General features: G+C 42.2%; 1 protein-coding gene across 1 annotated transcript in view; it reads right to left on the reverse strand.

Moving 5' to 3' along the window:
• Nucleotides 1-25,246, reverse strand: part of DCLK1 (doublecortin like kinase 1) — a 288,776-nt gene that overhangs the window by 25,747 nt on the left and 237,783 nt on the right. Inside the window, exons 11-16 of the mRNA XM_084843017.1 lie at nt 19,185-19,331; nt 9,385-9,518; nt 8,799-8,876; nt 7,345-7,441; nt 4,364-4,444; nt 1,783-1,896 (exon numbers count right to left, since the gene is read on the reverse strand). Coding sequence (XP_084699143.1) covers nt 1,783-1,896; nt 4,364-4,444; nt 7,345-7,441; nt 8,799-8,876; nt 9,385-9,518; nt 19,185-19,331 — 651 coding nt within the window. The remainder of the gene's footprint in view (nt 1-1,782; nt 1,897-4,363; nt 4,445-7,344; nt 7,442-8,798; nt 8,877-9,384; nt 9,519-19,184; nt 19,332-25,246) is intronic.

Here is a 25,246-nt window from a genome sequence, read left to right on the forward strand (position 1 = left end):
AGGGTTCTATCCTCTCCCCAATGCTATTTAACATCTATGTGAAGCCACTGGGGGCTATCATCAGGAGGTTAGGGGTGCGGTGTCATCAGTATGCGGATGACATGCAGCTCTACCTCTCATTCAAATTTTCACCAAGGTTGGCCATAGAATCCCTGTCCAAATGTCTGGAGATGGTGAGTGGCTGGATGGGGAGGAACAAGCTGAAGCTGAACCCTGACAAGACCGAGGTACTTTTGGTGGGAGACAAGAGGAGTTTGGGGGATGTTGACCTAGTGTTGAATGGGGTATGGTTACCTTTGAAAGACCAGGTCTGCAGTTTGGGGGTCATCTTAGACTCCCAGCTGTCCATGGAGGCTCAGGTGTCAGCTGTGAGCCGGACAGCGCTATACCAACTCCATCTGATATGGCAGCTGTGCCCCTACCTTCCCGACCATCTGCTCCCATCAGTAATACATGCCCTGGTCTCCTCTCGTTTAGACTACTGTAATGCGCTCTACGTGGGGTTACCCTTGAAGACGGTTCGGAAGCTGCAGCTGGTACAGAACGCGGCGGCTCACCTGATTAAAGGCAGCCGCAGGCGAGATCACATCACTCCAGTGCTGAAGGAGCTGCACTGGCTACCAGTTGTTTTCCGGGCCAAATTCAAGGTGTTGGTTTTGACCTTTAAAACCCTATATGGTTCTGGCCCAGCTTATCTCAAGGAGCACCTCCAGCAACACCAGATAAGCCGCTCAACAAGATCAGCCTCGGATGGCCTTCTCTCTGTCCCATCACCCAGGACAGCTAGACTGATGAGGATGAGGGAGAGGGCCTTCTATGTGGTGGCCCCCACTCTGTGGAACTCCCTCCCTAGGGAACTCCGCCATGCCCCCTCTTTAATGAGCTTCCGCCACGCATTAAAAACATGGTTGTTCAGGCAGGCATTTGGGGTGGGCTAGGGTAATTTTAGAAATGTGATGGTTTTAATATTGAATTTTATTGTATAAACTGTTTTTATTGTTGTACATTGCCCAGAGTGGCTGGGTGACCGGCCAGATGGGCGATTAATAAATTTAAAAATAAATAAATAAATAAATAAATAAAATCACAAATCTCTTTAGTGTCCTTTAAAAAAGAATTCATTAAGGCTATTAAAATTATACTACAGTTATTGTAAATTAAGGCCAAGTCCTAAAATCACCTCCGGCATGATAACTGTTACGCATATATCGGGACTCATACCTTAAGCTGAACTGGTTGTGCAGCTGCCAGTCATACACACAGAATCGGCATGGATCAGCTTTATACATTTCACAGCAAGCAGGCATTTTGGCGCTTTTGCAGTGGCATGTATACAGTCGATTCATGCAGTACGGCACTACCAGCTGGTGTAGGCAGCCACTGGCATGCCAGAAGTGATTGTGCTTCTTGTATGTTTTATTTGCTCATAGTTCTGCTTCTAATCAGAGTTGTTTCCCTCCCTGCAGGTTAACACAATAATGGTCCAATCTATGGAATGGTCATTGAGCAAGTGAAGGTAGATTGGGCTTTTCCACTGACAGATTGAGTTTCAGTAAGATATAGGATTGTGCATGCTGTCTAACATCCTAGGGTGAAAGAGCAATGGCCAGTATGAAGCAATTGAAAAAAGGTCACTGATGGGATAATAGAAGATTTGTTTTTATGCTGCATTAAAGCTGAATGTATCTGTTGAGTATTGGGTGGCACCTTCTCGACACAGATCATCATACTACAGACACGGAGGAGCGGGGGGAATTTAAGCATTGTATTTCAGATGCTTACTGCTATAACGGACACTCCAGCAGCTGTGCTATTGGGCTTAGGGCCTGTGTTGAAATGCTTTTTGATCTTCCCAGCTACTGATAGCTGATGCTCATTCTCTGGAAGGCCATCATCCTGCAAAGCAAAAACATGCCATTATAAGTAACTTTCTATAAGGAACTGAAGAACAATTCTGGTAACACCTTTCCAAACCACCATTTAACGTGACATTCACAACTAGGAGGAAGTTGTTTAATTGGCTTTGTGAATCTGCAAATTACAGATAGTTGACTCACCTTTTATTATCACAAACTGAAGTATTTCTGATTGGAACCCCATGTGAAGTGATTGAAATATTAGGATGGCTAGATCGCCTTTCAAGTTTTATATGGTATTTAAGAATTACCACTTAGCTTCACCAATATGACTGAAGTTGACACTGATGAAGTTTAACAGCCTGCACACACTGGCATTAACCCAAAAGTAAGGCATCATAAGATCAACTTATTGGGTACTTTCATATGCTATTAAGATAGCCCTGGAGAATCCTAACACAAGGATGATTTCATGGGATATGTAATTAATAAACAAGATACAAGACAGAATGGCCATGGTGGTTGTTAGAGTCACTCTGGATTTCCCAACCTTGCCCCTTTTCTTGTCGACTAGGCAATAAGATTTCACACACACACATACACACACACACACACACACACACACTTTAAAACCCTGTGATATGTAACATAGATTCATTTTCCTGTAACTACACCTGAAGTCTTAAAAATAGCTGCACTGGAGTAGTCCCACAGAAGTTTGAGGATTATGACCTCTCTCAGCTGTTTTGGACATGTATGTATCTTTAGATAGCAACAACACTCCAACATCATGATCCTCAACATTTGCACCAGTATACTATAACATTGGAGTAACATTATGCTTGGTAACCCAAAACACAGAACCCTCTTGGTGTATCCCATTATAAACAATAATTTTCTGTTGCACTGAAATGGACTAGAGACAACAGGCAGTATCCAGTGCTGCCGTTCTTTGGAAAACCCATTGCACCAGCTTACACTATTGGCATTGCACTAGAGGTTGCTTACACTAGCGCTATGCCAATTGCATTGGATACTGCCCATAGACATGTTTATAGAATTATGAAGTAAACAGCAGGTATAAATAACAAGATCAAGGACCAAAAGCCAGCTTCTGTCTTCCCCTCTCTTCCCCTGTGCTCTCACACAGTACCTATAGTTTCAAGTCTATAGTTGGAGGGAGGCAAGATTTTCAAAATCTCCTGGATGCATCAGTAGTGAAATACTGAACTGAGAAAGATATAGTACATAAGTTCAAAAAATGCTACAGAATAAGACCAGGGTCAAGGGGCATGGAATACTGGCTCAGTAATGCATACTGATTTAAGGAATTCTGAATTGTTCCAGTACGAAGTTACAAGAATTCTTCCCTGTCACAGAAACATACTGAAAAATTCCAGATACAGCTTTGAATGTGACTTCCAGGGTGAAAACACCATGATCTGCTTATGGAAAAATCCAAAAAGACCACTATCAAAAATATTTTGGACAGGGGCAGATCCAGTATTGTCAGAAGGCTGAGATCACATCAAGCTCTGGAAGCACGGTGTTAGCATGGGGATAATCGTTTGATGGTACTTGGTGGGTGTAACCTGAGTGGGTCTAGAAGCCACCTCAGTGTGTGTGTGTGTACTTATTTATATAATCTTCCGTGTGTCCATGTATTATATCCCTAGTAAACTTAGAAGTGTCAGGTGAGACAAAGAATGGGCAAGAGGTAAAGATCAAAATTTTAATATGCAGAGTTACACATATGTGGTATGGTCCCCAGTATCTTCTATCAATATTACTGGAAATCAAGGCTTCTTTTACTCCAAGTAAAATTTAACAACATGCCCCCCCCCCCCGCATTGGTAACTCCTTTAATGCCATGTATATACATTAATATAGCTAATATGGATGGATCTTAATTGAACCCTTGCTGTACATACAAACTCCAACTATTGTATTGTGGCATTACTGTTCTTTGGCGTGGCATGACCGTATGATACATTATACCCATTCATGCATTAATAATTTCAGGATTTGGGAGAGCGTCACAAGACTTGCAATGCAGAGGCTTTAAGATTGAATACAGCCCTAAAGTTGTACAAGATCCAATACAGACTTAAAGTTGTACAACTGTATATCAAGCTCTTTCTTGCTGATGTAGGTGAAGTGCACTTGAAATGAGCATATTTAGAAGCCCATGTCAGAAGTTAATATTTAATGGAGAAAAGCGTGTCTTGAATCAGAGCTCTGTGACAAGTCTGAGATTTGGAACTGGCAAAGCTCCAGAAAGCTAGTAATACATTCCAAAGTCATAGTACGGCCATTTTCTGGCCACATTCCTGATGCATTTTCAGAATACAAGGAGAGAAAAAATATTACTGAAAATAGGTCTACATTTACTTGTGGCATATTTTAAAATGTTCTGCTTCCCAAAGAGCATTTCAAAAGACCTGACAAGCTAAGGAATAAAAGATATCAGGGCTAAAATAAAACCTGCAGCCCTAAAAGTTACTTACATTAACCCAAGGGTGTTCAAGGACTTGCAAAGCTGAAAATCGCTGATCTATATCTACTTGAAGCATCATAGTAATAAGTTCCTGTGGAATGAAAAAGTTGGGCCCAATAAGTTCATTCTAACAGGATCCATTAAGAAAAATTTTTGTGCAACTTAGTGCAGCAAAATACATGGTTTAATACATTGAACAATAACCAAAGGGGAGATGTTCTAAGTCTAACTCATAAACCAATAGTTTAAAATACTTTAAAGAGTCAGATGGCAGTCCTAAAATATCACAGAAAGGAATTATTACATAATATAGTAAATAAAAGGGAACATGATCTTCCAATTTGTAAAATAACAAGGGTTTTTTGTTTTAATAGAAAGCAGCATGAAATCCTAGCTTTTGGCTCACTCTTGGATTCTCCATAAAAATAACAGATATTTTAAAAATCAACTTCTAGTTTTTTAAGACTCAGTTACCATCTTAGAGTTAAGTAGTCCACAGTTTTCTCTGTCTTCTCAACAATGAAGTGAATACATTTCTTTTTCCACTAACTGCCTCATTGTCAAATAGCTATGGTAATGGGGCAATAAAGTATAAACGTCCATTTTTGTTGGTGATAATTGGGATTCTGCTTCAAAAGGGGATATTTTGAAAAAGCTTGCTAAGGAGAAGGCTAATTCATGACACAAGTTTGCCAGTGGCATTGGGAAGTCATTTGACAAATTCAAAACTGTATTTCAGTCAATTAAGCATAGTCAAATATGTTTTGTAACAATTTACGCTGATTGCATTCACCTATCTCTAGTCTAGAGAAAGATGCTTTTTCAAATAAAACACAGGAGCTGCTCATTCATTTCACAAGGTGACATGCCAAGGACCCAACATCACACTGAAACTTTTTTTAAAACATTCATTACAAAACCACCAGTTCCAGCATGGTATGTTTCAGTTTCTAACTAACTTGTACAGTCGAATGTGGGTAGTTCCAAGTCCTATCCAGGGAAATGCCAACACAAGTCACCTTGGGATAATGTCTATGGGTCAAACTACTCAATAAGTTAAATATGTAGTGTGCAGCTTAGCCTCTTTTTCTTTACAACTATGCCCACTGGGACTACTATATGTGGGTAGGGGAGGTTTAAGAACATAAGAAGAGCCCTGCTGGATCAGACCAAGGGTCCATCTAGTCCAGGATTCTGCTCACACAGTGGCCAACCAGCTGCCCATGGGAAGCCCACAAGCAGGACATGAGTGCAACAGCAATTTCCCACCCATGTTGTCCAGTAACTGGAGTACACATGCATACTGACTCTCTGATAGCCGTCAGGACTAGTAGCCATTGACAGACAGCCTTCTCCTCCATGAATCCAAATTGGTGGCCATCATTACATCTTGTAAATTCCATAGTTTAATTATATGGTCTGTGAAGAAGTACTTCCTTTTATCTGTCCTGAATCTCCCACCAATCAGCTTCATGGGAGAGTCAGGCCAGATAAAAGGAAATAGTTCTTTACACAAGTTTACCGGGGTGGGCAACATGTGGCCCATGAGTGGCCCTGCCACTGAAATGTGTGGCAATGGCAGCGGCTAAAAAATCTCCATATGCTTACCATTACGGAATGGTAAATATGTCAAATGTAGCTTGAGAACAGGCTAAATTTGACCTAATAATCACTCCATAGCAGGTTTTTTTGCTGCCACCACAGGACACATGGGCAATTCCACAGGGTGCTAGTGGGAGTGAGACCCATGGGGGTGGGGAGTCCAGGATGGGTAAAATGGCCCCTGGAGCCCCCCACTCTTGCCTGGTTTAAACCTTCCCCTCGGAGCGGTTTGTTTTCCTATATTCACCCCTCTGCTGCCCCTGTGGGGGCCAAAAAAGGGAGAAAAACCTCTATTGGTGCCAATGGTGGTTTGCTTTTGGCAAATTTAGGAAAACAAGGGGCAGGGAGGGGAAGGTTTAAACCTCCGCTACCTACGTACAGTGGTTCCAATCCAAATCGGGGTTCATACACATACTTGTAAATAAAAAAACAGAGAGGCTAAGTTGCTAGCTACATATTTCATGTATCATGTACTTTGTTCCTATGTGGCTTGTCCTTCATATGATTATTTTAGTGTCAATATACTCCTCCATACAATCTTCATATTTTGTAGGGCACTGGGAAAGATCAAGTGCTCTCAAGCCAGACTTGCGTGTGGGTGGGTACAATAAATCACTTTACTTTATTTACAGCTTTCAAGAAATGCAAAATGCAAGGTTACAGCAGAACCAGTCTCCAAAATGTCATCAATGAGAACAAAATTTACAAACCTTTTTGCTCTTTTCTTAACTAATGTTATTCTCTTATACTCTATGGATGAATTATATTGATCATACCTCAAAAGGAAAATAATTCTGCCTATAACCCCAAACATAACTATAATCATAGTTATTCTGATTCTGATTTCTAAAGCAGCCTTCCCTGTCCTTGTGTCCTCCAGATGGTTTGGATGACAATTTCCAGCATTCCTGACCATTGGCCATGCTGGTTGGGGCTGATCGGAGTTGAAGTCCAAAACACCTCATGACTGTCCTAAAGCATGTCCTTCGCAATTCTGGGGATATGCACAAATGCAGCTACGTGAACAATACCTTTAAATTCTGGGCATATACTGAAAATCAGCAAAAGTACTTGGTGCTGATGGATGAATGAATGAACTATGGGAATTAGCACTGACAGAAAAACTAACCTGGCCGTACTAGTGATTTGGAGTCTACTTGCTGTTGAAGTGCTGGAACTGGAATGGTGATATACGCAACTATGTTATACGCAACTGTGTACTCTTCTTACTTTATAAAATGGATGACATGTACTATATGTGCTAGCTAAACCTTTCCAATATGTTTGCAATGGAAAACGCAGAAGTGTGTGCATGCTCAGAAAAGGTGTATAAATGGGATCTCTGACAGAAGAGAAAGAAAAAAAGAACAGCAAACTCTGTACATCTACCTTTGCAGAGTCAGAAACGTTATCCCAGTATGGAGATGGAAAGTCTACTTGTCCCATCAAGATCTGATCAAAAAGGACTTCCTGGTCTTCTCCGCTTCTGCATAACAAGGAAACAAAACCATCATTTTCCATCACTGTTTCTATTAAACTGACAGAAGCAAAAAAACAGAAAATGATAAGACTCTGCCCTTAAAGTCAAGTGCCTGAAAAGCTGTTTATCCCATGTGGGGCGGGGGCATCTTTTGGACCAAGCCCGGTGGGTCAGATGACAACAAGGAGGTGGGGGCCCACCTGAAACCCTCCCCCCCCCCAAGACATCCTCGGTGCTGCAGCACCCACTTTTTTCTCTTTTTTTCTGTGTAGAGAGAGAGACACAGGGCTCCGCAGGGCAGGAAGGGAATGGCTGGCACATGCAGCGACCACCTACCACAAGTGCCAGCCAGGTCGACTGGCTCCTTCCCACCCCACTTGGGCTCAGTCAGGGTGTGATCAGGGCAGGAAAAAGGAGTCTGACTTGGCTGGGGCTCACAGGTGCAGGCTCCTGCAAACACTGGCTGAGTTGTACTGCTCTCTCCCACACTGCTCACATCCTGATTGGGGCTTGCAGGCTTCTGCAATCCCCAGCTGAGTGGTATGGGGGAATCTCCAGTTTTTCTCTGATGTGCTGCACTGAAAAGGGGTGGGGTTTGGGGAGGTCGGGGTCAGCCTGCGGAGGGTCCTCAACTCTCTGTGGGCCAGATTGGGCTCCATGGCAGGCTGGATTAGGCCCGTGGTCCGGATTAGGCCACTAGGCCAGAGACTGCCTTCCCCTGTTGTAGTGCCTCAAGTGTGGTCTACCAAGCAACATGAATTCAAAATCTGAAGGAAGGAAGGAAGGAAGGAAGGAAGGAAGGAAGGAAGCAAGGAAGGAAGGAAGGAAGGGGCTTCATGGAATGGTTGCCTTTGTTAATTCATCATATCAGATTATTTCCATCATCTGCATTGTGCTGCGCTTCTATTTTTCTTTCATTCTTTATCCCGTATTTCTTCCCTTGTGGAATTCAAGGTGGCTGTATATGGTTCCCAGGTGGTCTCCCCTCCAAGCACTGACCAGACCCAAACCTGCTTAGCTTCAGCAAGGTGGCTGCCTCATGTGCGTTCAGACCATGTCTTTCATTAAACATATACTAGATTTACATTTTATACAATTCTAAAATTATTTAACATGGTATTTAAATTCTGGAAAGGACAGAGATTTTTTTTTTTTACCACTGTAGAATTGTATCAATAAAAATAAGCCCATGATATTGCCATTTCATCTTTTACAATGATGTTTACGTAAAATTAAATTATATCATGTGACAGGGCAGGGGGAGGAGAGCAACCAGTGTTATATACAGAGAGATAAAACATATGGGCCACTGACAGAACAGAGGTGCATTGTTAAGAGATGAACAGAATGTCATAGTTCATACCCACGGAATGGAGGAAAACCACACAACAGGATGTAAGTAATCACACCAGCTGCCCAGATGTCCACCTTCAGGCCATATCTAAAAGTGATAGGATATTACGATTAGTATGACCTATACAGAATAAAACCAAAAGAAAATTGTATGATGGCAAAGACCGTCATTAAATTAAATAATCTCATTTGAATAAGAGATGCATTTTATATCACATTTTTATGATACTAGGACAAAGCTACAGAAATTAGAGGAGCATGAACTAAATCTAAGATATAAAACGTTCAAGTATTGCATGATTTTTATCCAAATGGACATCCAGTATTCACAAGAACTCAGGTACATATTGGATCTCTTACACCAGATTATATTAACTCTACACAATAGGTGCTAAGTAAAATAGAACAGAAGATGAAGGAAGGGAGATTATAAACAATAAACAGTGGGCAGTTATAATTAATAACACCTTAGAAACATTATAACTCTTTGTTGCCTTGGTCCTAATTTATCAGTGACCTTCTTGAGATTTAATTTGCTAAGTATTAATACATTTCATTTTCATACTGATGCGATCCAATGTTACAAACTGGTTTACCCAGTTTCTGCAATGATTTCTGGAGCTACATAAGTAGGTGTCCCACAGACTGTGTAAAGAGGTCCATCGACTATGGTGGCCAGTCCAAAATCTCCCAGCTTCAGAGACTTGCTTCCATCCTGGTGTTCGTAAACCTAAACAAACAAAGAGACTTCCAATTTAGTGCCTTCTTTATGACAGAAAACTGATAATTCTCTAATACTCAATCTTACATTCTATTGCGATTGTGACAGTGAAACCTGGGTGGTGGGAACAAGAGGAGAGTAACAGAGATGAACACATATATAGGGAATTAAGGGGCTGAACCTGAACTAAACTTGTACTTAGTGAACATGAAACAGTAACCAAAATATTTTGGTTGAATATAAAGCACAGTGTTCTATCTGTAAAGACGCTGGAACCCTAAAACAGGTTGCCTACAGCCATTATAGCTGGGGTCTGCAACGTGGTGTTCATGGGCATTCATGTGCCCACAGACACCTCTCTTGGTGTCCACCAGGCTCCCTGCCCCTCAGATCCTTATTTTATTTAAGTTATTTATTTTAAAAAGAACTGGGAAGATGGCATGCTGCGAAGTGAAGTTCTGCCTTCCAGCTCCATTTTTATTTGGATTCAAAAGAGTGGTTTTGTGTTTTGGAGCTCAGACCCCACCTCTGCCTTTTACTTAAGATCCTGGACAAGTTAATTTCCTTTTAGTCTCACCAGTTTGCCTTCTGAGAAATGAGTGTTTTGTGACTGACCATGCCCACCATGGCAGCCATTTTTTGATGGGCAAGGCCATTTCTTAAAAATCTGCATACGTTAACCTATTTTTAAACTTGAAAGATTTTTTAAAACTACTTACAAGGTAGTTGAAAAGCTGCCTTTTTTTTTCTTTTTTCTTTCTTTTACAGTTTGTAGCTGCTTGGAGCAATTATGAAGTCTGAAATATCCCATGCACCTTGAACATGCATCTGAAAATGCCCTAGAAGCAGCAGTATGTAAAGATATTCATGTTTCAATGGAGGCAGCCATCTTTTCCCCCATACAATTACCAAGGAAGGGACAGGACATCATGATGCATCTCCACTTCGAGGGTATTTTTAGACACATTTTTGAAGCACACAGGAAGCACCACACTTTATAGTGGCTCCTGGAAGCTAGAAACTGTAAAAAATGAAATAAACTTTTTTAAAAGATGGCCTTCAGAAAAACCTCATATAATTCTGAGAAGTGTGGATTCTGGAACAGTATCAGGGTGTATTCAGGAGCTGCAGATAGGTAGGTTCTCTCCAGAATGTGGAATCCTCAAATGTCTCAAAGCTCCGGGACCATTTCAGGCTGTAGGTTCTGATGATGCTCTGTGATGTAGTTTGGGTTGCAGGGTTCTCCTGCCACTGCAGATGTGTATCCCAGCGGCCACCACAATGGTAACAGGATCGCACCAGCCGCTCCAGCCATCGCTATGTGACCATCAAGTTCAGCCACACAGGCTAGAGTTTCGCTGGCATTTCCAGGTGCTCTAGGTGGCTGTCTCTATGGTCATGAGAGTGTTTATCCACAGTAAGCCCAACACATGACACAGTAAGCCACCCTGGGACCTCATACCCACTCTGCAGAGGGTGGGTAATGAGGTTGGGTAACTTACCGATTGTGTGTGTGGAAGCTAGAAACTGTAAAAAAGGAAATAAACTCCACACAACATGCTAAACCACCATGGTTCACATTCAGGAGCAACCCATGGTGGGTTAGCATGTTGTCTGAACCCAGCCGGAAAGACATTAGCATTACAGAAAGCTACAGGTAGTGCTGGGCTGGAAGCTAGACAGGGTTGTCTGTGTCTACAAGGAGCAGAGTAAGGCTGAGGCTTAAACAGGAGTGTTGCCGGATTTAGTCTGACCTCTGATCCTACCTCCATGCTGACTAAGGCTTGGCCTCCTAAAGGGGCTTGGCCTATTTTAGCAATCTCAGGCTGTGATGATGTGGAAGTGACTGGGATATGCTAGTGTCCTCATGGCCTAAGGATCCTCAGGGCCTGACTCCTAAGAGTCTGAGGGATGGTAATGCAACCTCCTCTGGACACAGGGGAGCTTAATTCCTTGGGCCTTCCTGGTGAACTGGCTCCTGGGGAAGTGGAAGCCTCGTGACACCTTTCCATGGCTGAGTTATCGCTCTCAGCCATTAACTCTGGAGCCTACTTGGAGGACAAGGGGTTGGGATCCTCTGAGGATGAGGGTTTGGGGTCCTTGCCCATGACTTCTCCCTAGGAAGGGTGGGCTTTATGCCTTTTTTCTGAACATGCAGATTGGGTCATAGAATATTCATAACTATAATTTTTTTTAAGGGAGAGCACTTTCAAGGAACATTTTAGTTTGGGTAGACTTGTTCTAAAAAGTTGAAGGAACTTCCAGCTTGTCCATCACTTGTCCATTAGAGGTTGTCTATTGCTGAGACTGAAGGGTAAGTAGTATTTTCACTACTTCTGACTGCCTTAGGGATGAATACCCGCTTTTAGCATGCTGATAGACTGGATGCCATAAGGCGCTTCCAATCCAATTATTCTGCATTTCCATGACCACTGACAGCACTGGAAAGATGTACAAGATTTTTAACAGCTTCCCGCATGATTCTCCATTTTTCTAGGACATTCCTTTACTCATTAAATTGTGAGCTAGGCAGCCACCCAAACCCACTGTAAGCAGTGAGGCAAAGATAAAGAATGTTTCCTAATGTGTTTACACTAAAAATAAAAATGAGATCATCCCTTTGTCTAAGCCACTGTATTTTAAATGCATGGCAATGGAAGCACCATTTTCTGAGAAAATTTTTAAAATTTGGAGACCTAGTTTGGCTTTCAATGAGCTCTTATAACTGGAACTTGTCTTCAGAAAGAACCAGCAATCTGAAGTTCTCAACACATTGGCTCTGACAGCACCAAAATGTATAAGGGCAGGGAAGAAGGATATTTAAAAGTGTAATTGCACCATTATTAAAAACATGGGTTGTTAAGTACACCTGGTTTATAATACTTCAAGAATGTGTTCACTGAAGTGGCAGCAATAAATTATATTTCAACAACACTTTGAATTATGTGCTTCACAATAGACATTTTAAAGTTGTTCTGACAGGGACACATACAGCAAAGCTGGACTTCAGTGGCTGAACCTACATTAGGAAGCATGTCAACTTTCTTAATAAATAATCTCAGCTATTTTTAAAAGCATTTACATGTGTTACTGGGGGTGAGGGGTGCATGGGGGGAAATTGTTATTGAGCAAAGAGTTTGGAAACTTGAATCATAATTTGAATAAGTTTACGGGAGGCCAATTAAGAGAACCAATTTATCCTTTTGCTAGGATTTTTATCAAGAAGGTATTTTCTCTGCTTAAATTCTCTTAGGGCACAATCCTATGCATGTTTAGATGGAGAAAAGGCCTACAACTCCCAGCATTCTGGGAGTTGTAGGCCTTTTCTCCCTCTAAACATGCATATGATTGCACCCTTAGAGTTTATTTTCTTAAAAAAAACCCTCAATTTCTTTCTGTAAACAAGAAAACAAAGAAACATTGGGGAACAGGCAATATCCCCTCCCAATCCCCTAGCTGGTAAAAATGAAGACATAAATAAGACTCCAACTTGAAGCAGTAATATTTTAACTCTCTGCCCTGCCAAGAACAAAGAATATACATGATCGTTTAAAGCTCATCTTACTCAGAAAGTAAGCTCTTTACAAGTTCTATTTTCCTTTAAGCCCTGAAGGGCAATTAAAGAGATGTGGATTAGTGCAAATTACCCACTGTGTAGTGCTTTCACTGTTTTAACTAAGCAATAAAACTGTGTAATTGTACAACACTAATTGAATCCAGCCACACATAATTGTGTGCTACCATATGTATCCTATTACTCTAAAGACTGTCCATATTTTCTAAGCTGCTCTTGTGATCGCTGCAGATGGCAACAGTCAGAGAAGTTGTTCTCCTGGGCTTATTATATGGCTATAAAGCTATCCCGTGATTTGACAAAATAATCATGTTAAATAGCAGCAATTATGAAAATATGCTCCGATTAAAATGGGAAAGGCATGCCTTGAAGTTACCACGTGAAGTGAATGTAGTGGTGAAATATTAAAGCCTTTCTATATGCAAAGTATTCCATCTACTAAGGCCTTTTAAGCTTGGTTCAGTAAAACAGCAAAATAGCTAGTTGATTAACAGCACGTGTATTGGAATTTGATATTAATACCATGCAGGATAAATCAACAAAGAGGTGTGACCAAGTCAAAATAGGGTGCCTAATCAAAATAGTTTTAACTAAGCAATAAAACTGTTGTTGTACAGGGGTTACACAGTTTAGTAACCCCTGTACACCAACATGTGTCAACCTCTGCCTTCATCCAGGTCAAAATTGTCCATAGTTTTGAGCACGACAGGATAGTTAGGGAGTACACTCAAAGTCTGTATAATTTAAGTGTGGTAACATATACAGTGTGGTAAAGTATAGATTTTTTCATTCCCCTTTCAACACAACCTTAGAGATGATGTTAAGGTTTTAATCCAGAAGAATGACTGGAATGAAGGACAGTAAATATCCAGATTAGTAACTGGTAAAATACAAGTGTGATATTGTATATGAGATGTCACACTGTACAGAAAAATTGGAGCAAGTCAGTGCTTTTTGCTCAGAGGAAAAACAGAGGAAGAAAGTGCTCCTTGCTTAGGGTGGCCATGTGTCCCTTTTTACAGAGGAGAGTCCTCTGTCTGAAGGGCTGCCAGAGGACTGTCCTGTAGTTTGAAGGCCTCCACTATTTGAAGGGCTGCCCATTCCAAGTCCAGTATAAAGATAACAAAGCATAACAAAGAGGGCCTGAGCCATGAAGTTGCCCTTCAAAAGTTAGGAGCTGGACAGCAAGGCCTGCCAGTAACAGTCTTCCACAGGATGGTGAGATGTACTGCATCTCTATTTACATTAGAATAATTATTTCTAAATTTGCAGCAATACATGTACATTAGAACATGCAAATTTCATGCAACTAGGTGTCCTCTTTTAGCCTTTTTTTTGGTGGTTCACAAATGGCTGCTCTATTTCTCTCCTTGAAACAAAGGAGGTCCTAATGCTAAACAGCAGGAGTAGGAACCTCCAGCTCACAGGCCAGATGCAGCCCATTCAGATTTCTCAGCATATATTCCACCCCCAACAATTAGCATCAGAAAAAAGGTTCATACTTTCATCTTTGGTGGAAAGTTTAACAGTGCAGGAGTTCTTGAAACATGGTTTCTGATTACTGTCAGGAATTTCTCACTGTTAGACCATTAGTAAGTGCTAAAGCTATGCTTTTTCATCATTTTGAACCTAATGACCCTGGATTACATGAGAACAAAAGAAGAGCTATGCTGGATCAGACCAAGGGTCCTTCTAGTCCAGCATTCTGTTCATACAGTGGCTAACCAGCTGCCCACAGGAAACCCACAAGCAGGACATGAGTGCAACAGCACCTCCTTCCCACACACCCCAGCAACGGGTGTACATAGGCTTACTGCCTCTGATAATGGAGGTAGCATATAACCATCAGGACAAGTAGCCATTGATAGCCTTCTCCTCCAGGAATTTGTCTAACCCCTAATTAAAGCCATCCAAATTGGTGGCCATCACTGTATCCTGTGGTAATGAATTCCATAGTTTAAGTATGCATTGTGTGAAGAAGGCCTCTTTTTATCTGTCCTGAATCTCCCACCAATCAGCTTCATAGCATGACCCCAGGTCTAGTATTTTGAGAGGGGGAGAAAAATGTCTCCCTATCCACCTTCTCCACATCATACATAATTTTGTACACGTCTGGATTCCTGTAGAAAGACCTTCTTAAGCAATTGCTTGAGCTGCAAAGTCACGTATAGCACATAATTGGAAGTCTCCAAAGCAACCAACTAAACAGCAGTGGGTTGATAAAATTTGGGAGGAAGCTTAAACCCTCCTCTCCTGAAGCACCATGATCCTGATCCAAATCCAGTGCATGTTTACACTGAGGTAAATAAACCAATCACGCATAGCTCTGCTGACCTATTTCCTCGAACTCAGATACAGCTTGTCTTTATACAAACCAATTTGATTCAAGGCTGGGAGAACTCATCCATCACTACTCTGAAAGTGGATGTCAAGGAAAGAATGTTTGGCCAATATCTCTGCTCATATTTACACCCACTCCAAATTAATTTAAAGTGGGTGGGGGTCTGTTTCTCATTGTGAGTGTGAGAAAAAAAAATTGAAAGCTGTATTCCTCTCCTCCTATATCAGGTCAGGCCCCATATCTTATATTTAAAACTACCACCACAACAAATTGCAGTGGGAGAGACCCCATGGAATGCCAGTTCAGAAGATACCTTTCCCAACGCAACCTTTGTACCAGTAGATGATTGGGAAGAGATTATGTGTAGACTGTTAACATGTGTGAACTGGTCTTACATAGATATATAATGCTGTGATTCTAAGAGAACTCCTTTTGAAGTGAGTCTGTTTGAAATTACTGAACCCTATTTCCATGCCATGTGTTTAGAACTGGAGTATAGGCAACAGTATGATTTTAGCTAGTATCCATTTTGTTTCTGGTTGTTTTTGTTGTTTTAAAAGGATGCCTATCTGAGCAGCCCAATTCAGTGAATGCAGAAGCATACTAGCATTTAGAGTGTGATACTAATCAACTTGCCATTGATAGATGTTTAGAAAACTATCTACAGAATAATTTTAGAATTATTTTAAAGAATAATTTTAATATCATGTTTCATTCATTTTATCTTTTCTTTATTTTATCTCTTGTTATTCACTGCTTTGGAATCTGTTTAGATGTGGAGCAGTATACAAATGTTGCAAATAAATAAATAAATCTTCAACAAGCTCTCATATATTTTTGCCTGGTTTAAGTGTGTAAGTTTTGTGTGTGTGTAAGTTTCTTATTAGGTAAATGTATCAAAAATCACTATGAAAAGTGAACAATAGATCAGAACTACTGCATGTGACTGGAATGCAAAAATATACTAACAAAATAAAAAAAAATGCAATTGCTCAGGCTAGGCCAACAAGATCTATTTTAAGAGGGGGGAAAATCCAAACGGAGAGTGGAATACTGCAGGCCAGCTGCTGCTGCTTTCCAGCTCTAGGAAACTCTGACTAGAAAAGCATTTTCCCATGATACCATCTCTGTCATTGTAGGGAACAAGATTCTAATGAATCTTGACATATGATTGCTAAAGCTTATATATGCAGCAGAGCACTACAATTAACATGAAGTCTTCTATGTTGCAAAGAATGCATCGTGCAAAGGTTATTATTTTAAATATTAGTTCCATACTGCAACTAAACCTAATCTCTTCCATTGGCCTTTCCCTCAGGTAAAACCAGCAGGAAGAGTGGCTGACTAGGTTCCTTACCTGTATGTTCCTTTTTCTTTTAAAGTTGGACCCAAGCCCATTCTACATAACTGGGGCATGTCTGTGTTTAAATAGAAATTTGCCACCATCACATCTGGTTTCACCCTCAACCTCTCCCCTAATCTGATATGCTTTGCAGCAGCCCAGGTAAGAAAGGAGCCTGCATAAGAAAAACCATAGCAACATCATGGACTGTCATACTTGTGAATATACCTAGATGGAAAGTTTAGTCCTAGCAGAATGAATCTACATTGGAGTCATTAGGAAGGGACAAGCAACAAAGTTACTGGAAGCCTTCACCCATACTAACCTGCCTGCACTTGAGATCAAGTGACTGGAACCCTGCAGGTGCACACCCACCTGTCAAAACAATTAGGTTGGCAGACATGAGGAATAGGACCTTCTCTGTGGTGGACCCTTGTTTGTGGAATTCTGTTCCAATTGATGCACGTAAGGCCCCATCATTACAACCCTTCAAGGCCTTAAATAATTGTTTATTTACCGAGTCAAGACTTTATTGGTGCCCTTGTATGTGGTGTTATCTGGTTTCAATGGTTAATTTTGATGTTATTATTGTTTTATTGTTTTTATCATTACTTTTGTCATTTTAAGTTCTGTGTGCTGCCTTGGGAGGGTTTCCCTAAAAGGTGGCATATAATTAAATGATAAACATATAAATAAAAGTTTCCCAAGGATGGGAGCAAAGAATGAAAGGGTGTCAATCTCAAAGGGGAGAGATTGTTATTTTTAGGGGTAACAGTGGAGCTGAAGATATACTTATAGCTGCTTGCCTGAGATAGAGATGCTATGACAGGCAGCTTACTATGAAAGAGAGAATCCAGTAACCACATCTTGATCATACTGGAAGACAGCAACTACATCCTTACTCTAGAAATACAATCGGAAGCTAGAAACAACATATATTTTGTTCGCTGAATAGACATGATCTGCATCCACACATCTGCATGATCAGTTCCCATGCACCCAACAGCACTTTGGTCTTCTGTTTCTTGAACAGCAGTCACACATGCTACATGGGCAAACCACTTTTGAAACTGAGAGAAGTTCGTGGTACAGCATGTGGCTTTGGTATTCAGCCCCCACCAATGAAACAAACAACATTAAGTTTTAAAAAATTCCACTAGCCATGCCCAATTTCTCAGGCAAGCCTGAAGTAGCTCTTGGGACTGCAGCCTTTGTTGCATATCTTCACCATCATAGCTGACTGTTTCTACCCTATCCTTAACAAACTTCATCTGTAGTTCGCTAGAGGAATATAGGAAGCTGCCTTATACCGAATCAGACCGTGGTTCCATCTGCTGTGTACTCTGATGGGCAGCAGCTATCCAGGATCTCAGTTCCAGTCCTATCTGAAGAGGACGAAGATTGGACCTGGGACCTTCTGGATGCAAACCACATGCTCTACCACCACTGAGCTAGAGCCCTCCCCGTAATACTGGAGATGAAGTGCTGTATGGTTGTTGAGCAGATCAGTGAAGTAAATACTCAACCGTGAACTATGGATTCTATGGAATAAGCAATTCTTTTTCCAAGTCTTCTCAAACACCTCAAAGGGCTCTGGTTTTAAGGCAGGTACTATTATACGTGTTTTGGGGAAACGCCCCAAAGGGTGCAAAGACAAAGCCAGTGAAAGCCTGAGAAAGTTGGCTTGCACCATGGAATGCCTCGGGGAAGAGTCCTGATGCCCAGTGGCTAGTAAATGTACTTGCTTGGGGTGGGTTTTGCGGAGTAGTTGGCTAATCAGACCAGAGTTACCAAAGAGGTTCATAACTGCAAGAGTTACAAACTACTAACTATGTAACATATATAGTGCCCACAACACAAGGGGATAAAGAGCAAAGTGGTTTCTCATGCAATTGATATACAACACAGTTCTATATCTGTGAATAATCATAATGAGAATAGCAGTGGGACAGCGTAACATTTCATATACTGTCTTTTAAAACAGGTTAAACAAGGTATGCTGAACTACTTGCTAAGATTCAGCAGCGCAATTGTCCAGTGGCATCATCTTAGCCATGTTGCATATACCCAATCCATTTATCTATAAAAGAGAAGTAAACTATATGTATTCTACAGGCATATAGAGTGTGTAATAGTGGCTAGGCTCTGAAAATATTTTTATGATGAAAATTTCCACATTTCAATGAAGTCTGTAGATAGGTGAATGATATTTATTGATTGATTGGATTTGTACCCTGCCTTTCTACCAAGAAAAATGGAACTCAAGGTGGCTTACAATCATAAATAAAACTTGGTTAAATCAATTATAAAATGAATGCATTAAAACAAATGCATTAAAACAGAATAAAAGATACAACAATAACAGATTATCAACTATATGAACAGAAATGTCTAAGATGCGCTGAATATTCTATTTACCAGTAGATTCTCAGGCTTGATATCCCTATGAACGATGTTCAAGCTATGAAGATACTTGATGGCACTGGCCAGATTGTACAGCATCCCACTGGCATCCCGTTCTGTATATTTGTTTGTGGAGGTAATGGCATCAAAAAGGTCTCCGCCCTGAAATCAAGTAATTGTCACATATTAATACCATTCTAGTAAGATGGAGAGGAATATTGATGAGATTACAGAGAAGTTTCATAATGTCAAACTGTATCATTTTCTTTGAGGACAACGAAGAGGTTGTCCTCAAAGAAAATTGATTCCAATAGGGTTACCCTAAACATTACTAAGTCTGGATCCAATCCAATATTATTAACAAAGCAAAACCCCTTATCCCAATCTTCAAAAGGGTTTTCTTCCCCAATAACATTTTGACAATCATCAGATCAGTGGAGGCTGGTGGCTCTGATGTCAGTGTGTTAATGACTCTGCTCTAGGTTTCAGTCAGTACTCTAAAGGAGTTATGCAAGGTGCACCTTAGAGAGCACCTTTAGACTTCTGAGTGGTTCTGACTGAAACCTGGAGCAGATTCCCAGCCTCCACTGCATCAGATCAGTCTATTTATCTACAAACTGAGGCAGGCTGAGCCATGACTGAGTTAAAAAAAAAAAAAAAAGCCCCATGAAAAAGCACTGGGAGTGGAGTGAGGGAATCCATAAGCAAAAGGGGAATACTTGAACTTCTGAGAGGTCATACAAAAGAATCTGGTGGCATGCAATAAACAAAGCAACTTGATCAAGAAGCCTATAAGGGACTGATGTTGAAAAAGAAGGCAACATCTTTAGGATAAGCTGACCTATCAGCATAGCAGTGGCAAGAGAAGAAGAAATAACGGGGAAAAAATGTTTTGCCCATCCTGGAAGCTTTAATACTCTCTTATGACAGATGGATGGACAGACAGATCCCAGCAACTTTAAATCCCACCAGGTAGTGATCTGTCCATAACAATGGAACTATAGAAAGTTCCTCCAGACCCAGACCCAGATCACCATCATCTCAACTCAAACTCAATCCAGACAAGATGGAGGTACTGTTAGTGGGTGGTTCGTCTGCCCGGCTAGGTGATATTCAACCTGTTCTGGAGGGGGTTGCACTCCCCCTAAAGGATCAGGTTCGTAGTTTTGGGGTGCTCTTGGATCCAGAACTGTCACTTGAGGCACAGGTGAACTCAGTGGCACGGAGCACTTTTTATCAGCTTAGGCTGGTATACCAACTACGCCCTTATCTGGACAGAGATAGCCTAGCTACAGTTATCCATGCTCTGATAACTTCTCGTCTGGATTACTGCAATGCGTTATACGTGGGGCTGCCTTTGAAAACAGTCTGGAAACTTCAGCTGGTCCAAAATAGGGCAGCAAGATTGTTAACAGGGACTGGCCTGCGAGCTCATATTATGCCAGTACTTTTCCAGCTGCACTGGCTGCCAGTCCATTTCCGGGCCCGATTCAAAGTGCTGGTGTTAACATTCAAAGCCCTTAACGGCTTGGGGCCAGGTTACCTGAAGGATCGCCTCCTCCCATATGTGCCTGCCCGGACCTTAAGATCATCGTCAGCGGCCCTTCTCCGTGAGCCCCTGCCAAAGGAAGTGAGGCGGGTGGCTACTAGGAGGAGGGCTTTTTCTGCTGTGGCACCCCGGCTCTGGAATGAGCTCCCTAGTGAGGTTCGCCTGGCGCCTACATTGTACTCCTTTCGGCGCCAGGTGAAGACCTTTTTATTTTCCCAGGCATTTTAGCTTTCTATATTTTTAGCTTTGCTGTTTTAAATCTGTATTTTAAATTCCTGCACTGCTGCTAGGTTTTATTATGGTTATATTGTTATATTGTGGTTTAATGTTCTATATATTTTATATTGTTTTATTGTGTGCCGTTCGGTTTTACTTTTTGTGAACCGCCCAGAGAGCTTCGGCTGTTGGGTAGTATAGAAATGTAATGAATGAATGAATGAATGAATGAATGGTGGAGGTGGCACTAAGCCAGATTGCCGTTTTTCATGGCTCATGCCAGGGGGCTCTGTAGACCTCTGTAATAAGCCTTGTATAAGCCACTCTGCTGGAGATTCCAGTACCAGACCTGAGACCACTTTGGCTAGCTGAGGAAGGGAGACTGTTGAGCAGTGGGGCAGGCAGTACACCAACAGAATACCTGTTCTGTCCCAAACACCCATCTTCAGAGACACACACTTAAAATTGGAAGACTGTGGGATGGGGCACCTGGACAGGGGGATTGAATCATGATAGATCACTGCAACACCACCTTCCCACCCCCCAGGAAACACGGAGAACCCAAGTGGGCAAAGCTGGGATAGATTTACTCCCCCAATCTCATCCAACCAGGTCTCTGTGATATAGGCCAGGTCGGCATGCTCATCCAGGATCAAGTCCTGGGTGGCTGTTGTTTCCCCATTTGCTGACCTGGCATTCAGCAGTAGTACCTTCAACCTAGGGGGATTATCACCAGGGCTACTCAGGTTCTCTGATATGGGAGGAAGTTTGGGAGCAACCAACATCCTGTTACACTCTGGTTTTCCTAGTTTTCCCAGGAGTTGTCTGTCACTTGGGGAGGGGAATGATTTTTTTTGGCAAACATTTACTTTAAGTACACACAAAAGTCCTCAGGCTTTTGCCAGTACTTGAAGAGAATGCTCATAACAGCAGTAACAGGAAGGAAGGAAGGAAGGAAGGAAGGAAGGAAGGAAGGAAGGAAGGAAGGAAGGCGGGCGGGCGGGCGGGCAGGCAGGCAGGCAGGCAGGCAGGCAGGCAGGCTTTTTTAAACTGAACATAGGGATTTGGGTGAAGGCTTAAAGAGTTAACTTTACAGGAAACTCACAGGGAGATAGTATAATTCAACGATTTACTTTTTCTTAAAGCTTCTTGAAATTTGGCAGTTTCTGTCTTACTAATTCACATAACAGATCACCCGTCATTACTGCAGCATTATAGAGGGTGGCTCAAGGATGCTATTTCAGTTTTATCATCACACTCCCACCCCCACCTTCCTAGAATCAAGACAGGCTAGCAGCAAGTTCTGAATGTTCTTCTTTTTTAAAAACCAAACCTTACCACCTAGAGGCATAATGCACTGAAATCCAGAAGTACGGTAACCAATTATTTATTTACTAGCTTGCAACATAAATGCTTTAACATTCTTTTTCTCATGTGAAATTGAAATTAGATCCTTCGAACAGCAGGAGGAAACCCTATAATAAATCATGCTTGTTAAAATAACTAAACCAGTGCTAGGCTTGAATAAAAATTTGGTCTCACTATGTACAATGGCAGCTAGCCAGCAACCACGTCTTTTCTCCTTTTCACATGCACTGCGTGCAACGTGTTTTTATTTGTATTTATGAAGTGCTTTCCTCACACTCGAGCCCCTGTACCCAGCAGCGAGTGATGTGCCTGCCATGCAATGAGAATGTGTTTGCAGCAATGGCACCCACTTCTATCAAACTTCTTTCTGCCAATTAGTGCAATGTGCTATTAGCTAAAAACTGGTGCTCTACCCCCTCAAGCATTTTCCTCTTGAATATCTTTCCCATCTGTGAACTTGAACATGATTTAAACTTAAGGCCTTCAAAAGCCAGTTGATAGCAGACGGCTACTCAATTGTACAGGGGCATGCTGTGCAATGGATACAGGCAGCAGTTGTGAATTGTTGATTCAAAATCCTTCCAAACATACTTGCTGCAAGATTTGACAAATAAAATGTAACAAGGTCTGTTCAACTTTAAAAGTTTATTAATTCAACTAATTCAGAATAAAATTGTCACGCAGTTTGGGACAGCTCCCACTGTCTTTTATTACAGCAAAGGGCCTGTTAAACCCAGACATTTTGGGTTTGTTCATAACTATCAAAACTTGCTACAGTTTTCATAGTACTATATGAAACTTGATACAAGTTTCAAGTTGTAAACTTGTATCAACTTGAAACTTGAGTTTCACATTTCTCTGAAACTTGCCCCAGGCTTGCCTGCCCCACCCCCGTTCTGCCCGCAAACCCCCCACACAATTCAGTTACAAGCAAACATTATTTTGGGGAGGGAAGTTGAAGAACTTTGCTTGCAGAACCTCCCAGTTGAATCTCTGGCATTTACAGTCTCTGGTAGCGAGGTATGTAATCCCTTCCAAGCAAAATAGACAACCCTGGGTTAGATGAACTAATGGCTTCATAAGAACAGCCCTGGATCAGACCAAACATTCATCTAGTTCAAAATTCTGTTTCTCACAGTAGCCAACTGGGTGCCAATGTGAAGTCCACAAGTACAGCATGAAGGCTGTAGCCCTCTCCCACTGTTGCTTCCTAGCAACTGGTATTTCTTAATATTCTGCCTCTGAACTAGGGATGGCAGAGAATTTCTCCCCGAATCTTCGGGGGGCTGAGCGCCAACGCATTCGGCCCCCCGAAATCGGCGGTGAAATTCTCCGCCCCACCCTGGGATGGGACTTACCTTTGGCGAATGTTCCTCCCGGCAGCGGGTCCCGGCGGTGGTTCGTCGGCCTTTCGTCGGGGGCGGGGGCGGCAGCCGGTCTTCCGACTGGCTGCCGCCACCGCCATTACAAAGTATATATATATTAAAAAAAAACCCGTGATAGGCTAAGTAACGATTAACGTAGCCTATCACGGCTAGATTTCCAAAGTCAGCCGTAATAGGCTACGTAAATCGTTACGTAGCCTATCACGGGTGACTTTGGGGGAAAAAAAAAAGCGCGTACGCAAATGGCGGCACTCTATGGGTGCCGCCATTTGCGTTCCTTATTTGGTCCCGGTAGTCTACGTAGTCTACGTAAATCTTTACGTAGACTACCGGGACCAAATAAGGAACGCAAATGGCGGCGCCCATAAAGCGCCGCCATTTGCGTACGCGCTTTTTTTTTTTCCAAAGTCACCCGTGATAGGCTACATAACGATTTACGTAGCCTATCACGGCTCACTTTGGAAATCTAGCCGTGATAGGCTACGTTAATCGTTACGTAGCCTATCACGGGGGTTTGTTTGTTTGTTTGTTTGTTTTTACTTTTTGTTTCGCGGCCAGGGAGACGGGGTGCTTCTCCCCGGCCTGAATTTCGGCCGGGTGAGGTGGGAAGCCTCCCCCCCCCGGCCTGAATTTCGGCCGGGCGAGGCGGGACGGCTTCCCCCGCTCGCCTGAACTTCGGGGGGAGAACCGAAGCACCTCCCCCTCACCGCGGAGCACCCCTGCGAAAAGGTAAGTGACTTTCGTACATCCCTACTCTGAACCGAAACTTTTGATATAGCCATCACAACTAGTAGGCACTGATAGACTTACCCTACATGAATTTGTCTATCCATCGGAGAGCCAGGAGAACAGGGGTGGGCAACTTGTGGCCCTCCAGGTGTTTTAGCCTACAACTCCCATCAGTTTTAGTCAGCATAGCCAATGGTGAAGGATGATGGGAAATGTAGGCCAAAATGTCTGGAGGGCCTCAAGTTGTCCACCCCTGCAATAGAAGGAAGTTTCATATGGTTTCCATTCCACATGCCTGTTCATAAGAAGTGAAGTTGGTTTAACATTTCTATCATCCACCTCCCTGCAAACAGATCCAGCAAGAAGGTAGAATGTGGCTTGCACGCGCAGATCCCTTTGACGGATCTGGATTTTATCTCCTAGGCTGGATAATCATATCCAGCTGTGGCGAATGGCCTGCGCCGGGGTGGAAACCTATGGCTCTCTAAATGTTGTTAGATTTCAACTACCATCAGCCTCAGCCAATGGTCAGGAATGATGGGAGATATAGTCCAACACTCTTGGTTCCCCACTTCTGGCCAGACTAAAAAATCAGCCCAAAATTACAGAATCAGAAATCTGATTGATTGTGCATCCCCAGTGGAAACTATATACATATTTCCTGCTACAACGAACCTCCACCACAAAGGATTAGAATGGCAACAGCAACCAAGCAAAAAACTAAACTCTATATTGCTATGCAGAGAGCACCCCTGGTTCTTTCCCCCCATCCTGTCTATCTCTACAGGGCTAAACCCTTAGGGCTTAGGCTCTTGCCCTCCCCAGCGACA

Source organism: Heloderma suspectum, chromosome 3 (genome assembly GCF_057233095.1).
Source record: "Heloderma suspectum isolate Gila_16-S chromosome 3, 16-S_ref, whole genome shotgun sequence".
In the NCBI taxonomy this organism is placed as follows: Eukaryota; Metazoa; Chordata; class Lepidosauria; order Squamata; family Helodermatidae; genus Heloderma; species Heloderma suspectum.